The sequence below is a fragment of the Nerophis ophidion genome, linkage group LG24 (assembly GCF_033978795.1).
Source record: "Nerophis ophidion isolate RoL-2023_Sa linkage group LG24, RoL_Noph_v1.0, whole genome shotgun sequence".
NCBI classification, from domain to species: Eukaryota; Metazoa; Chordata; class Actinopteri; order Syngnathiformes; family Syngnathidae; genus Nerophis; species Nerophis ophidion.
The window spans coordinates 41,596,985-41,612,864 of NC_084634.1; the positions used below are offsets into that span (position 1 = coordinate 41,596,985).

General features: G+C 50.3%; 2 protein-coding genes across 9 annotated transcripts in view; both read right to left on the minus strand.

Annotated features, from left to right (window-relative positions):
* The window catches only part of LOC133542339 (ovarian cancer G-protein coupled receptor 1-like), a 621,591-nt gene that overhangs the window by 180,306 nt on the left and 425,405 nt on the right, over window positions 1-15,880 (minus strand). The gene's annotated exons all lie outside the window — the stretch shown is intronic.
* The window catches only part of ccn6 (cellular communication network factor 6), a 42,633-nt gene that overhangs the window by 1,792 nt on the left and 24,961 nt on the right, over window positions 1-15,880 (minus strand). The window contains exons 4-5 of the mRNA XM_061885836.1: window positions 2,830-3,054; window positions 31-224 (exon numbers count right to left, since the gene is read on the minus strand). Coding sequence (XP_061741820.1) covers window positions 31-224; window positions 2,830-3,054 — 419 coding nt within the window. The remainder of the gene's footprint in view (window positions 1-30; window positions 225-2,829; window positions 3,055-15,880) is intronic.

The following is a 15,880-nucleotide window of genomic DNA, read 5'->3' on the forward strand; positions in this document are numbered from 1 at the left end:
GCCACAGCAGACTTTTATTGTGGTAAGCACCTTAGTGGCGCTCCTGGTGTTCCTCCCGCACGGGCGCAGCAGACACAGGCGCCGCTCCTTGCTCATCTCACATTCGCGGTTGTCGTTGCTGACGCGCACGGAGATGCCCAGGCCGCAGGACTTGGAGCAGGGACTCCACATGGTGGTCTGGACCAGACAGTTCTTCTTCCAGGCCACGTTAGGATCCCTGTAAGCTTCAGTCACAACCACACAACACCACCTTCTTTGGGACTTGTCTAAATAACACTGGATACAAGTTACAAAAATGACTTTAAAGGGTTCTGGTAGATAAGCCACGCCCATTACCTTTTAAGGAGAACAATGTCTTTCATACATTACCCTCACCTGACTATAAGCCGCAGAAATATACCTTAATTGTTTACAAACTGTGTCAGTAGGTGGGAGCAGTAAAATGGCCGATCAAACAAAACAGAAGTCATGGTCATGGACCCACTAGTTGCGCAAGCTAGCTCGCCAATCAGCTAAACAGACTCAATAACTCCACTTAGTTATATTGTCAAACTTACAAAAATTAATTGGCATAGGAGTAGGAACGCTACGGATGGCTAAAAGACTAAACGACACTTAGTTTGAGTCTGAAACACTAAATGGAAGGACAGTCTAAAGCAGTGGTTCTTAACCTGGGTTCGATGGAACCCTAGGGGTTCAGTGAGTCGGCATCAGGGGTTCGATGGAGGTCAAAACACACCAGATTCATCGTGTCAATAAAAACTTCTACCTATCGGTGTATTACGGATACGGCAACAGCAGAAGTCATTTCTTGTGAGTTTATGCACTGTGTCGGTTTTGTTCTTTGAACAAGGTGATGTTCATGCACCGTTCATTTTGTGCACCAGTAAAAAAAACATAATAAAATTTAGTATGGGGATATATTCACCATTAAAGGCCTACTGAAAGCCACTACTAGCCACCACGCAGTCTGATAGTTTATATATCAATGATGAAATATTAACATTGCAACACATGCCAATACGGCCGCTTTAGTTTACTAAATTACAATTTTAAATTTCCCGGGAGTTTCGTCTTGAAAATGTCGTGTAATGATGACGTGTATGCAGGACGCCACGGGTTTTTAGGAAGTATGAGCGCTGCACACACACACAGCTAAATGTCGTCTGCTTTAACGGCATAATTACACAGTATTTTGGAGATCTGTGTTGCTGAATCTTTTGCAATTTGTTCAGTTAATATTGGAGAAGTCACAGTAGAAAGATGGAGTTGGGAAGCTTTAGCCTTTAACCACACAAACACACGGTGATTCCTTGTTTAAAATCCCTGGAGGTGAAACTTTACTATGGATCAGAGCGCGGTCACGCGAACATGAATCACGACGGAATGTCAACCAGCAGATTTCGGTGAGAAAATTGTGGCTAAAAAGTCAGTTCTTACCAGATAAGAGCTGAGCTTGTGCCTCCCATACAGCTGCCGTCGACTCCCCTGAGACACTGGCGTCAACACACCCGTGGACACACCCCTCCGACTATCAGGTACTATTTAACTCACTAAAACACTAGCAACACAATAGAAAGATAAGGGATTTCCCAGAATTATCCTAGTAAATGTCTCTAAAAACTTCAGGATCCGTCCCAATGCAATCGCGTTTTTGTTTTTTTTTTTGGGGGGGGGGGGGTTTCTAGTCCGTTGTTATCAATATCTTCAAAACACGAATCTTTCATCCTCGCTCAAATTAATGGGGAAATTGTCGTTTTCTCGGTCCGAATAGCACTTTTTGTTGGAGGCTCCCATTAAAAACAATGTGAATATGTGAGGAGTCATCAACATGTGATGTCATCAACATGTGACGTCATCAACATGTGACGTCATCAACATGTGATGTCATCAACATGTGACGTCATCAACATGTGACGTCATCAACATGTGATGTCATCAACATGTGACGTCATCAACATGTAACGTCATCAACATGTGATGTCATCAACATGTGACGTCATCAACATGTGACGTCATCAACATGTGATGTCATCAACATGTGACGTCATCAACATGTGACGTCATCGTCTGCAACTTCCGGTAGAGGCAGGACTTTTATCTTAGCACCGACAGTTGCCAACTTTATCACCGATGTTCTCTACTAAATCCTTTCAGCAAAAATATGGCGATATCGCGAAATGATGAAGTATGACACATAGAATGGAGCTGCTATCCCCGTTTAAATAAGAACATCTCATTTCAGTAGGCCTTTAAATAGTGGCTTATTAACGTGCAAATTAGTAAAATATTGGCTCTAATTAGTCATTATTAAGTACTTATTAATGCCTTATTTGGCATGGCCTCATTATAACCCTAACCCTCTACCTAACCCTAACCAAATAACTCCGAATTAAGTCTTTGTTACTTAGAATATGTTCTCCATACTAAAGTGTTACCAAAAACACATAACTTTGCCTTGAATTTAAAACTTTTTTTATTTTTTTTTCCACTAAGAAGGGTTCGGTGACTGCGCACATGAAACTAATGGGGTTCGGTACCTCTAACAAGGTTAAGAACCACTAGTCTAAAGTATGGCACCATAGCACAAACAATAACACTTTTTTTTTAAAGTGAAGAAAAGTCCATCAATTTGCTGCACTGTTTTATAAGCCGCAGAGTTCAAAGTGAAGGGAAATGGTGTCGCTTATAGTCTGGAACTTACAGTAGTGCAGAAATGTCCTGAGTCATGCACGAGTACAGCAAGATGTGCGGTCTAGATGATCTCACACTGACTGGTGCTGGTCTGGCTGCTGTTGAGTACATGAGGAGGTTACCTGGACAACACACCTGACATGTAGACCGTGTCCTGGGCATGTTTCCTTGGACTCAGGCTGGCTGCTTTGTTTCCCATCAGTGGGGCGGGTCCCAGAAGTGCAGCAGGCTTCTGCAAGAATGCTGGAGTACATCCGATGGATCCTCCGATGCAGGTGCACTTGTACAGAGGACTAGGCTGGAACGCCTCTCCATTCTCATACTGGCCTCCATTCAGGTCACATCCAATTGCCATCATGTCTACAACACAGGTCACATCCAACCACCATCAGGTCTACAACACAGGTCACATCCAACCGCCATCAGGTCTACAACACAGGTCACATCCAACCGCCATCAGGTCTACAACAGAGGTCACATCCAACCGCCATCATGTCTACAACACAGGTCACATCCAACCGCCATCAGGTCTACAACACAGGTCACATCCAACCGCCATCAGGTCTACAACACAGGTCACATCCAACCGCCATCAGGTCTACAACACAGGTCACATCCAACCGCCATCAGGTCTACAACACAGGTCACATCCAACCGCCATCAGGTCTACAACACAGGTCACATCCAACCGCCATCAGGTCTACAACACAGGTCACATCCAACCGCCATCAGGTCTACAACACAGGTCACATCCAACCGCCATCAGGTCTACAACACAGGTCACATCCAACCGCCATCAGGTCTACAACACAGGTCACATCCAACCGCCATCAGGTCTACAACACAGGTCACATCCAACCGCCATCAGGTCTACAACACAGGTCACATCCAACCGCCATCAGGTCTACAACACAGGTCACATCCAACCGCCATCAGGTCTACAACACAGGTCACATCCAACCGCCATCAGGTCTACAACACAGGTCACATCCAACCGCCATCAGGTCTACAACACAGGTCACATCCAACCGCCATCAGGTCTACAACACAGGTCACATCCAACCGCCATCAGGTCTACAACACAGGTCACATCCAACCGCCATCAGGTCTACAACACAGGTCACATCCAACCGCCATCAGGTCTACAACACAGGTCACATCCAACCGCCATCAGGTCTACAACACAGGTCACATCCAACCGCCATCAGGTCTACAACACAGGTCACATCCAACCGCCATCAGGTCTACAACACAGGTCACATCCAACCGCCATCAGGTCTACAACACAGGTCACATCCAACCGCCATCAGGTCTACAACACAGGTCACATCCAACCGCCATCATGTCTACAACACAGGTCACATCCAACCACCATCAGATCTACAACACAGGTCACATCCAACCGCCATCAGGTCTACAACACAGGTCACATCCAACCGCCATCAGGTCTACAATACAGGTCACATCCAACCGCCATCAGGTCTACAACACAGGTCACATCCAACCGCCATCAGGTCTACAACACAGGTCACATCCAACCGCCATCAGGTCTACAACACAGGTCACATCCAACCGCCATCAGGTCTACAACACAGGTCACATCCAACCGCCATCAGGTCTACAACACAGGTCACATCCAATTGCCATCATGTCTACAACACAGGTCACATCCAACCGCCATCAGGTCTACAACACAGGTCACATCCAACCGCCATCAGGTCTACAACAGAGGTCACATCCAACCGCCATCAGGTCTACAACACAGGTCACATCCAACCGCCATCAGGTCTACAACACAGGTCACATCCAACCGCCATCAGGTCTACAACACAGGTCACATCCAACCGCCATCAGGTCTACAACACAGGTCACATCCAACCGCCATCAGATCTACAACACAGGTCACATCCAACCGCCATCAGGTCTACAACACAGGTCACATCCAACCGCCATCAGGTCTACAACACAGGTCACATCCAACCGCCATCAGGTCTACAACACAGGTCACATCCAACCGCCATCAGGTCTACAACACAGGTCACATCCAACCGCCATCAGGTCTACAACACAGGTCACATCCAACCGCCATCAGGTCTACAACACAGGTCACATCCAACCGCCATCAGGTCTACAACACAGGTCACATCCAACCGCCATCAGGTCTACAACACAGGTCACATCCAACCGCCATCAGGTCTACAACACAGGTCACATCCAACCGCCATCATGTCTACAACACAGGTCACATCCAACCGCCATCAGATCTACAACACAGGTCACATCCAACCGCCATCAGGTCTACAACACAGGTCACATCCAACCGCCATCAGGTCTACAACACAGGTCACATCCAACCGCCATCAGGTCTACAACACAGGTCACATCCAACCGCCATCAGGTCTACAACACAGGTCACATCCAACCGCCATCAGGTCTACAACACAGGTCACATCCAATTGCCATCATGTCTACAACACAGGTCACATCCAACCGCCATCAGGTCTACAACACAGGTCACATCCAACCGCCATCAGGTCTACAACACAGGTCACATCCAACCGCCATCAGGTCTACAACACAGGTCACATCCAACCGCCATCAGGTCTACAACACAGGTCACATCCAACCGCCATCAGGTCTACAACACAGGTCACATCCAACCGCCATCAGGTCTACAACACAGGTCACATCCAACCGCCATCAGGTCTACAACACAGGTCACATCCAACCGCCATCAGGTCTACAACACAGGTCACATCCAACCGCCATCAGGTCTACAACACAGGTCACATCCAATTGCCATCATGTCTACAACACAGGTCACATCCAACCGCCATCAGGTCTACAACACAGGTCACATCCAACCGCCATCAGGTCTACAACACAGGTCACATCCAATTGCCATCATGTCTACAACACAGGTCACATCCAACCGCCATCAGGTCTACAACAGAGGTCACATCCAACCGCCATCAGGTCTACAACACAGGTCACATCCAACCGCCATCAGGTCTACAACACAGGTCACATCCAATTGCCATCATGTCTACAACACAGGTCACATCCAACCGCCATCAGGTCTACAACACAGGTCACATCCAACCGCCATCAGGTCTACAACACAGGTCACATCCAACCGCCATCAGGTCTACAACACAGGTCACATCCAACCGCCATCAGGTCTACAACACAGGTCACATCCAATTGCCATCATGTCTACAACACAGGTCACATCCAACCGCCATCAGGTCTACAACACAGGTCACATCCAACCGCCATCAGGTCTACAACACAGGTCACATCCAACCGCCATCAGGTCTACAACACAGGTCACATCCAACCGCCATCAGGTCTACAACACAGGTCACATCCAACCGCCATCAGGTCTACAACACAGGTCACATCCAACCGCCATCAGGTCTACAACACAGGTCACATCCAATTGCCATCAGGTCTACAACACAGGTCACATCGAACCGCCATCAGGTCTACAACACAGGTCACATCCAACCGCCATCAGGTCTACAACACAGGTCACATCCAACCGCCATCAGGTCTACAACACAGGTCACATCCAACCGCCATCAGGTCTACAACACAGGTCACATCCAACCGCCATCAGGTCTACAACACAGTTCACATCCAATTGCCGTCAGCTCTACAACACAGGTCACATCCAACCGCCATCTGGTCTACAACACAGGTCACATCCAACCGCCATCAGGTCTACAACACAGGTCACATCCAACCGCCATCAGGTCTACAACACAGGTCACATCCAACCGCCATCAGGTCTACAACACAGGTCACATCCAACCGCCATCAGGTCTACAACACAGGTCACATCCAACCGCCATCAGGTCTACAACACAGGTCACATCCAACCGCCATCAGGTCTACAACACAGGTCACATCCAACCGCCATCAGGTCTACAACACAGGTCACATCCAACCGCCATCAGGTCTACAACACAGGTCACATCCAACCGCCATCAGGTCTACAACACAGGTCACATCCAACCGCCATCAGGTCTACAACACAGGTCACATCCAACCGCCATCAGGTCTACAACACAGGTCACATCCAACCGCCATCAGGTCTACAACACAGGTCACATCCAACCGCCATCAGGTCTACAACACAGGTCACATCCAACCGCCGTCAGATCTACAACACAGGTCACATCCAACCGCCATCAGGTCTACAACACAGGTCACATCCAACCGCCGTCAGGTCTACAACACAGGTCACATCCAACCGCCATCAGGTCTACAACACAGGTCACATCCAACCGCCGTCAGGTCTACAACACAGGTCACATCCAACCGCCATCAGGTCTACAACACAGGTCACATCCAACCGCCATCAGGTCTACAACACAGGTCACATCCAACCGCCATCAGGTCTACAACACAGGTCACATCCAACCGCCATCAGGTCTACAACACAGGTCACATCCAACCGCCATCAGGTCTACAACACAGGTCACATCCAACCACCATCAGATCTACAACACAGGTCACATCCAACCGCCATCAGGTCTACAACACAGGTCACATCCAACCGCCATCAGGTCTACAACACAGGTCACATCCAACCGCCATCAGGTCTACAACACAGGTCACATCCAACCGCCATCAGGTCTACAACACAGGTCACATCCAACCGCCATCAGGTCTACAACACAGGTCACATCCAACCGCCATCAGGTCTACAACACAGGTCACATCCAACCGCCATCAGGTCTACAACACAGGTCACATCCAACCGCCATCAGGTCTACAACACAGGTCACATCCAACCGCCATCAGGTCTACAACAGAGGTCACATCCAGCCGCCATCAGGTCTACAACACAGGTCACATCCAACCGCCATCAGGTCTACAACACAGGTCACATCCAATTGCCATCATGTCTACAACACAGGTCACATCCAACCGCCATCAGGTCTACAACACAGGTCACATCCAACCGCCATCAGGTCTACAACACAGGTCACATCCAACCGCCATCAGGTCTACAACATAGGTCACATCCAACCGCCATCAGGTCTACAACACAGGTCACATCCAATTGCCATCATGTCTACAACACAGGTCACATCCAACCGCCATCAGGTCTACAACACAGGTCACATCCAACCGCCATCAGGTCTACAACACAGGTCACATCCAACCGCCATCAGGTCTACAACACAGGTCACATCCAACCGCCATCAGGTCTACAACACAGGTCACATCCAATTGCCATCAGGTCTACAACACAGGTCACATCGAACCGCCATCAGGTCTACAACACAGGTCACATCCAACCGCCATCAGGTCTACAACACAGGTCACATCCAACCGCCATCAGGTCTACAACACAGGTCACATCCAACCGCCATCAGGTCTACAACACAGGTCACATCCAACCGCCATCAGGTCTACAACACAGTTCACATCCAATTGCCGTCAGCTCTACAACACAGGTCACATCCAACCGCCATCTGGTCTACAACACAGGTCACATCCAACCGCCATCAGGTCTACAACACAGGTCACATCCAACCGCCATCAGGTCTACAACACAGGTCACATCCAACCGCCATCAGGTCTACAACACAGGTCACATCCAACCGCCATCAGGTCTACAACACAGGTCACATCCAACCGCCATCAGGTCTACAACACAGGTCACATCCAACCGCCATCAGGTCTACAACACAGGTCACATCCAACCGCCATCAGGTCTACAACACAGGTCACATCCAACCGCCATCAGGTCTACAACACAGGTCACATCCAACCGCCATCAGGTCTACAACACAGGTCACATCCAACCGCCATCAGGTCTACAACACAGGTCACATCCAACCGCCATCAGGTCTACAACACAGGTCACATCCAACCGCCATCAGGTCTACAACACAGGTCACATCCAACCGCCATCAGGTCTACAACACAGGTCACATCCAACCGCCATCAGGTCTACAACACAGGTCACATCCAACCGCCATCAGATCTACAACACAGGTCACATCCAACCGCCATCAGGTCTACAACACAGGTCACATCCAACCGCCGTCAGGTCTACAACACAGGTCACATCCAACCGCCGTCAGGTCTACAACACAGGTCACATCCAACCGCCGTCAGGTCTACAACACAGGTCACATCCAACCGCCATCAGGTCTACAACACAGGTCACATCCAACCGCCATCAGGTCTACAACACAGGTCACATCCAACCGCCATCAGGTCTACAACACAGGTCACATCCAACCGCCATCAGGTCTACAACACAGGTCACATCCAACCGCCATCAGGTCTACAACACAGGTCACATCCAACCACCATCAGATCTACAACACAGGTCACATCCAACCGCCATCAGGTCTACAACACAGGTCACATCCAACCGCCATCAGGTCTACAACACAGGTCACATCCAACCGCCATCAGGTCTACAACACAGGTCACATCCAACCGCCATCAGGTCTACAACACAGGTCACATCCAACCGCCATCAGGTCTACAACACAGGTCACATCCAACCGCCATCAGGTCTACAACACAGGTCACATCCAACCGCCATCAGGTCTACAACACAGGTCACATCCAACCGCCATCAGGTCTACAACACAGGTCACATCCAACCGCCATCAGGTCTACAACAGAGGTCACATCCAACCGCCATCAGGTCTACAACACAGGTCACATCCAACCGCCATCAGGTCTACAACACAGGTCACATCCAATTGCCATCATGTCTACAACACAGGTCACATCCAACCGCCATCAGGTCTACAACACAGGTCACATCCAACCGCCATCAGGTCTACAACACAGGTCACATCCAACCGCCATCAGGTCTACAACATAGGTCACATCCAACCGCCATCAGGTCTACAACACAGGTCACATCCAATTGCCATCATGTCTACAACACAGGTCACATCCAACCGCCATCAGGTCTACAACACAGGTCACATCCAACCGCCATCAGGTCTACAACACAGGTCACATCCAACCGCCATCAGGTCTACAACACAGGTCACATCCAACCGCCATCAGGTCTACAACACAGGTCACATCCAACCGCCATCAGGTCTACAACACAGGTCACATCCAATTGCCGTCAGCTCTACAACACAGGTCACATCCAACCGCCATCTGGTCTACAACACAGGTCACATCCAACCGCCATCAGGTCTACAACACAGGTCACATCCAACCGCCATCAGGTCTACAACACAGGTCACATCCAACCGCCATCAGGTCTACAACACAGGTCACATCCAACCGCCATCAGGTCTACAACACAGGTCACATCCAACCGCCATCAGGTCTACAACACAGGTCACATCCAACCGCCATCAGGTCTACAACACAGGTCACATCCAATTGCCATCATGTCTACAACACAGGTCACATCCAACCGCCATCAGGTCTACAACACAGGTCATATCCAACCGCCATCAGGTCTACAACACAGGTCACATCCAACCGCCATCAGGTCTACAACACAGGTCACATCCAACCGCCATCAGGTCTACAACATAGGTCACATCCAACCGCCATCAGGTCTACAACACAGGTCACATCCAACCGCCATCAGGTCTACAACACAGGTCACATCCAACCGCCATCAGGTCTACAACACAGGTCACATCCAATTGCCATCATGTCTACAACACAGGTCACATCCAACCGCCATCAGGTCTACAACACAGGTCACATCCAACCGCCATCAGGTCTACAACACAGGTCACATCCAACCGCCATCAGGTCTACAACACAGGTCACATCCAACCACCATCAGATCTACAACACAGGTCACATCCAACCGCCATCAGGTCTACAACAGAGGTCACATCCAACCGCCATCAGGTCTACAACACAGGTCACATCCAACCGCCATCAGGTCTACAACAGAGGTCACATCCAACCGCCATCAGGTCTACAACACAGGTCACATCCAACCGCCATCAGGTCTACAACACAGGTCACATCCAACCGCCATCAGGTCTACAACACAGGTCACATCCAACCGCCATCAGGTCTACAACACAGGTCACATCCAACCACCATCAGATCTACAACACAGGTCACATCCAACCGCCATCAGGTCTACAACACAGGTCACATCCAACCGCCATCAGGTCTACAACACAGGTCACATCCAACCGCCATCAGGTCTACAACACAGGTCACATCCAACCGCCATCAGGTCTACAACACAGGTCACATCCAACCGCCATCAGGTCTACAACACAGGTCACATCCAACCGCCATCAGGTCTACAACACAGGTCACATCCAACCGCCATCAGGTCTACAACACAGGTCACATCCAACCGCCATCAGGTCTACAACACAGGTCACATCCAACCGCCATCAGGTCTACAACACAGGTCACATCCAACCGCCATCAGGTCTACAACACAGGTCACATCCAACCGCCATCATGTCTACAACACAGGTCACATCCAACCACCATCAGATCTACAACACAGGTCACATCCAACCGCCATCAGGTCTACAACACAGGTCACATCCAACCGCCATCAGGTCTACAACACAGGTCACATCCAACCGCCATCAGGTCTACAACACAGGTCACATCCAACCGCCATCAGGTCTACAACACAGGTCACATCCAACCGCCATCAGGTCTACAACACAGGTCACATCCAATTGCCATCATGTCTACAACACAGGTCACATCCAACCGCCATCAGGTCTACAACACAGGTCACATCCAACCGCCATCAGGTCTACAACACAGGTCACATCCAACCGCCATCAGGTCTACAACACAGGTCACATCCAACCGCCATCAGGTCTACAACACAGGTCACATCCAACCGCCATCAGGTCTACAACACAGGTCACATCCAACCGCCATCAGGTCTACAACACAGGTCACATCCAATTGCCATCATGTCTACAACACAGGTCACATCCAACCGCCATCAGGTCTACAACACAGGTCACATCCAACCGCCATCAGGTCTACAACACAGGTCACATCCAATTGCCATCATGTCTACAACACAGGTCACATCCAACCGCCATCAGGTCTACAACAGAGGTCACATCCAACCGCCATCAGGTCTACAACACAGGTCACATCCAACCGCCATCAGGTCTACAACACAGGTCACATCCAATTGCCATCATGTCTACAACACAGGTCACATCCAACCGCCATCAGGTCTACAACACAGGTCACATCCAACCGCCATCAGGTCTACAACACAGGTCACATCCAACCGCCATCAGGTCTACAACACAGGTCACATCCAACCGCCATCAGGTCTACAACCACAGGTCACATCCAATTGCCATCATGTCTACAACACAGGTCACATCCAACCGCCATCAGGTCTACAACACAGGTCACATCCAACCGCCATCAGGTCTACAACACAGGTCACATCCAACCGCCATCAGGTCTACAACACAGGTCACATCCAACCGCCATCAGGTCTACAACACAGGTCACATCCAACCGCCATCAGGTCTACAACACAGGTCACATCCAACCGCCATCAGGTCTACAACACAGGTCACATCCAATTGCCATCAGGTCTACAACACAGGTCACATCCAACCGCCATCAGGTCTACAACACAGGTCACATCCAACCGCCATCAGGTCTACAACACAGGTCACATCCAACCGCCATCAGGTCTACAACACAGGTCACATCCAACCGCCATCAGGTCTACAACACAGGTCACATCCAACCGCCATCAGGTCTACAACACAGGTCACATCCAACCGCCATCAGGTCTACAACACAGGTCACATCCAACCGCCATCAGGTCTACAACACAGTTCACATCCAATTGCCGTCAGCTCTACAACACAGGTCACATCCAACCGCCATCAGGTCTACAACACAGGTCACATCCAACCGCCATCAGGTCTACAACACAGGTCACATCCAACCGCCATCAGGTCTACAACACAGGTCACATCCAACCGCCATCAGGTCTACAACACAGGTCACATCCAACCGCCATCAGGTCTACAACACAGGTCACATCCAACCGCCATCAGGTCTATCTACACACAGGTCACATCCAACCGCCATCAGATCTACAACACAGGTCACATCCAACCGCCATCAGGTCTACAACACAGGTCACATCCAACCGCCATCAGGTCTACAACACAGGTCACATCCAACCGCCATCAGGTCTACAACACAGGTCACATCCAACCGCCATCAGGTCTACAACACAGGTCACATCCAACCGCCATCAGGTCTACAACACAGGTCACATCCAACCGCCATCAGGTCTACAACACAGGTCACATCCAACCGCCATCAGGTCTACAACACAGGTCACATCCAACCGCCATCAGGTCTACAACACAGGTCACATCCAACCGCCATCAGATCTACAACACAGGTCACATCCAACCGCCGTCAGGTCTACAACACAGGTCACATCCAACCGCCGTCAGGTCTACAACACAGGTCACATCCAACCGCCGTCAGGTCTACAACACAGGTCACATCCAACCGCCGTCAGGTCTACAACACAGGTCACATCCAACCGCCATCAGGTCTACAACACAGGTCACATCCAACCGCCATCAGGTCTACAACACAGGTCACATCCAACCGCCATCAGGTCTACAACACAGGTCACATCCAACCGCCATCAGGTCTACAACACAGGTCACATCCAACCGCCATCAGGTCTACAACACAGGTCACATCCAACCGCCATCAGGTCTACAACACAGGTCACATCCAACCGCCATCAGGTCTACAACACAGGTCACATCCAACCGCCATCAGGTCTACAACACAGGTCACATCCAACCGCCATCAGGTCTACAACACAGGTCACATCCAACCGCCATCAGGTCTACAACACAGGTCACATCCAACCGCCATCAGGTCTACAACACAGGTCACATCCAACCGCCATCAGGTCTACAACACAGGTCACATCCAACCGCCATCAGGTCTACAACACAGGGTCACATCCAATTGCCATCATGTCTACAACACAGGTCACATCCAACCGCCATCAGGTCTACAACACAGGTCACATCCAACCGCCATCAGGGTCTACAACACAGGTCACATCCAATTGCCATCATGTCTACATCACAGGTCACATCCAACCGCCATCAGGTCTACAACACAGGTCACATCCAATTGCCATCATGTCTACAACACAGGTCACATCCAACCGCCATCAGGTCTACAACAGAGGTCACATCCAACCGCCATCAGGTCTACAACACAGGTCACATCCAACCGCCATCAGGTCTACAACACAGGTCACATCCAATTGCCATCATGTCTACAACACAGGTCACATCCAACCGCCATCAGGTCTACAACACAGGTCACATCCAACCGCCATCAGGTCTACAACACAGGTCACATCCAACCGCCATCAGGTCTACAACAGAGGTCACATCCAACCGCCATCAGGTCTACAACACAGGTCACATCCAACCGCCATCAGGTCTACAACACAGGTCACATCCAATTGCCATCATGTCTACAACACAGGTCACATCCAACCGCCATCAGGTCTACAACACAGGTCACATCCAACCGCCATCAGGTCTACAACACAGGTCACATCCAACCGCCATCAGGTCTACAACACAGGTCACATCCAACCGCCATCAGGTCTACAACACAGGTCACATCCAATTGCCATCATGTCTACAACACAGGTCACATCCAACCGCCATCAGGTCTACAACACAGGTCACATCCAACCGCCATCAGGTCTACAACACAGGTCACATCCAACCGCCATCAGGTCTACAACACAGGTCACATCCAACCGCCATCAGGTCTACAACACAGGTCACATCCAACCGCCATCAGGTCTACAACACAGGTCACATCCAATTGCCGTCAGCTCTACAACACAGGTCACATCCAACCGCCATCTGGTCTACAACACAGGTCACATCCAACCGCCATCAGGTCTACAACACAGGTCACATCCAACCGCCATCAGGTCTACAACACAGGTCACATCCAACCGCCATCAGGTCTACAACACAGGTCACATCCAACCGCCATCAGGTCTACAACACAGGTCACATCCAACCGCCATCAGGTCTACAACACAGGTCACATCCAACCGCCATCAGGTCTACAACACAGGTCACATCCAATTGCCATCATGTCTACAACACAGGTCACATCCAACCGCCATCAGGTCTACAACACAGGTCATATCCAACCGCCATCAGGTCTACAACACAGGTCACATCCAACCGCCATCAGGTCTACAACACAGGTCACATCCAACCGCCATCAGGTCTACAACATAGGTCACATCCAACCGCCATCAGGTCTACAACACAGGTCACATCCAACCGCCATCAGGTCTACAACACAGGTCACATCCAACCGCCATCAGGTCTACAACACAGGTCACATCCAATTGCCATCATGTCTACAACACAGGTCACATCCAACCGCCATCAGGTCTACAACACAGGTCACATCCAACCGCCATCAGGTCTACAACACAGGTCACATCCAACCGCCATCAGCTCTACAACACAGGTCACATCCAACCACCATCAGATCTACAACACAGGTCACATCCAACCGCCATCAGGTCTACAACAGAGGTCACATCCAACCGCCATCAGGTCTACAACACAGGTCACATCCAACCGCCATCAGGTCTACAACAGAGGTCACATCCAACCGCCATCAGGTCTACAACACAGGTCACATCCAACCGCCATCAGGTCTACAACACAGGTCACATCCAACCGCCATCAGGTCTACAACACAGGTCACATCCAACCGCCATCAGGTCTACAACACAGGTCACATCCAACCGCCATCAGATCTACAACACAGGTCACATCCAACCGCCATCAGGTCTACAACACAGGTCACATCCAACCGCCATCAGGTCTACAACACAGGTCACATCCAACCGCCATCAGGTCTACAACACAGGTCACATCCAACCGCCATCAGGTCTACAACACAGGTCACATCCAACGCCATCAGGTCTACAACACAGGTCACATCCAACCGCCATCAGGTCTACAACACAGGTCACATCAACCGCCATCAGGTCTACAACACAGGTCACATCCAACCGCCATCAGGTCTACAACACAGGTCACATCCAACCGCCATCAGGTCTACAACACAGGTCACATCCAACCGCCATCAGGTCTAC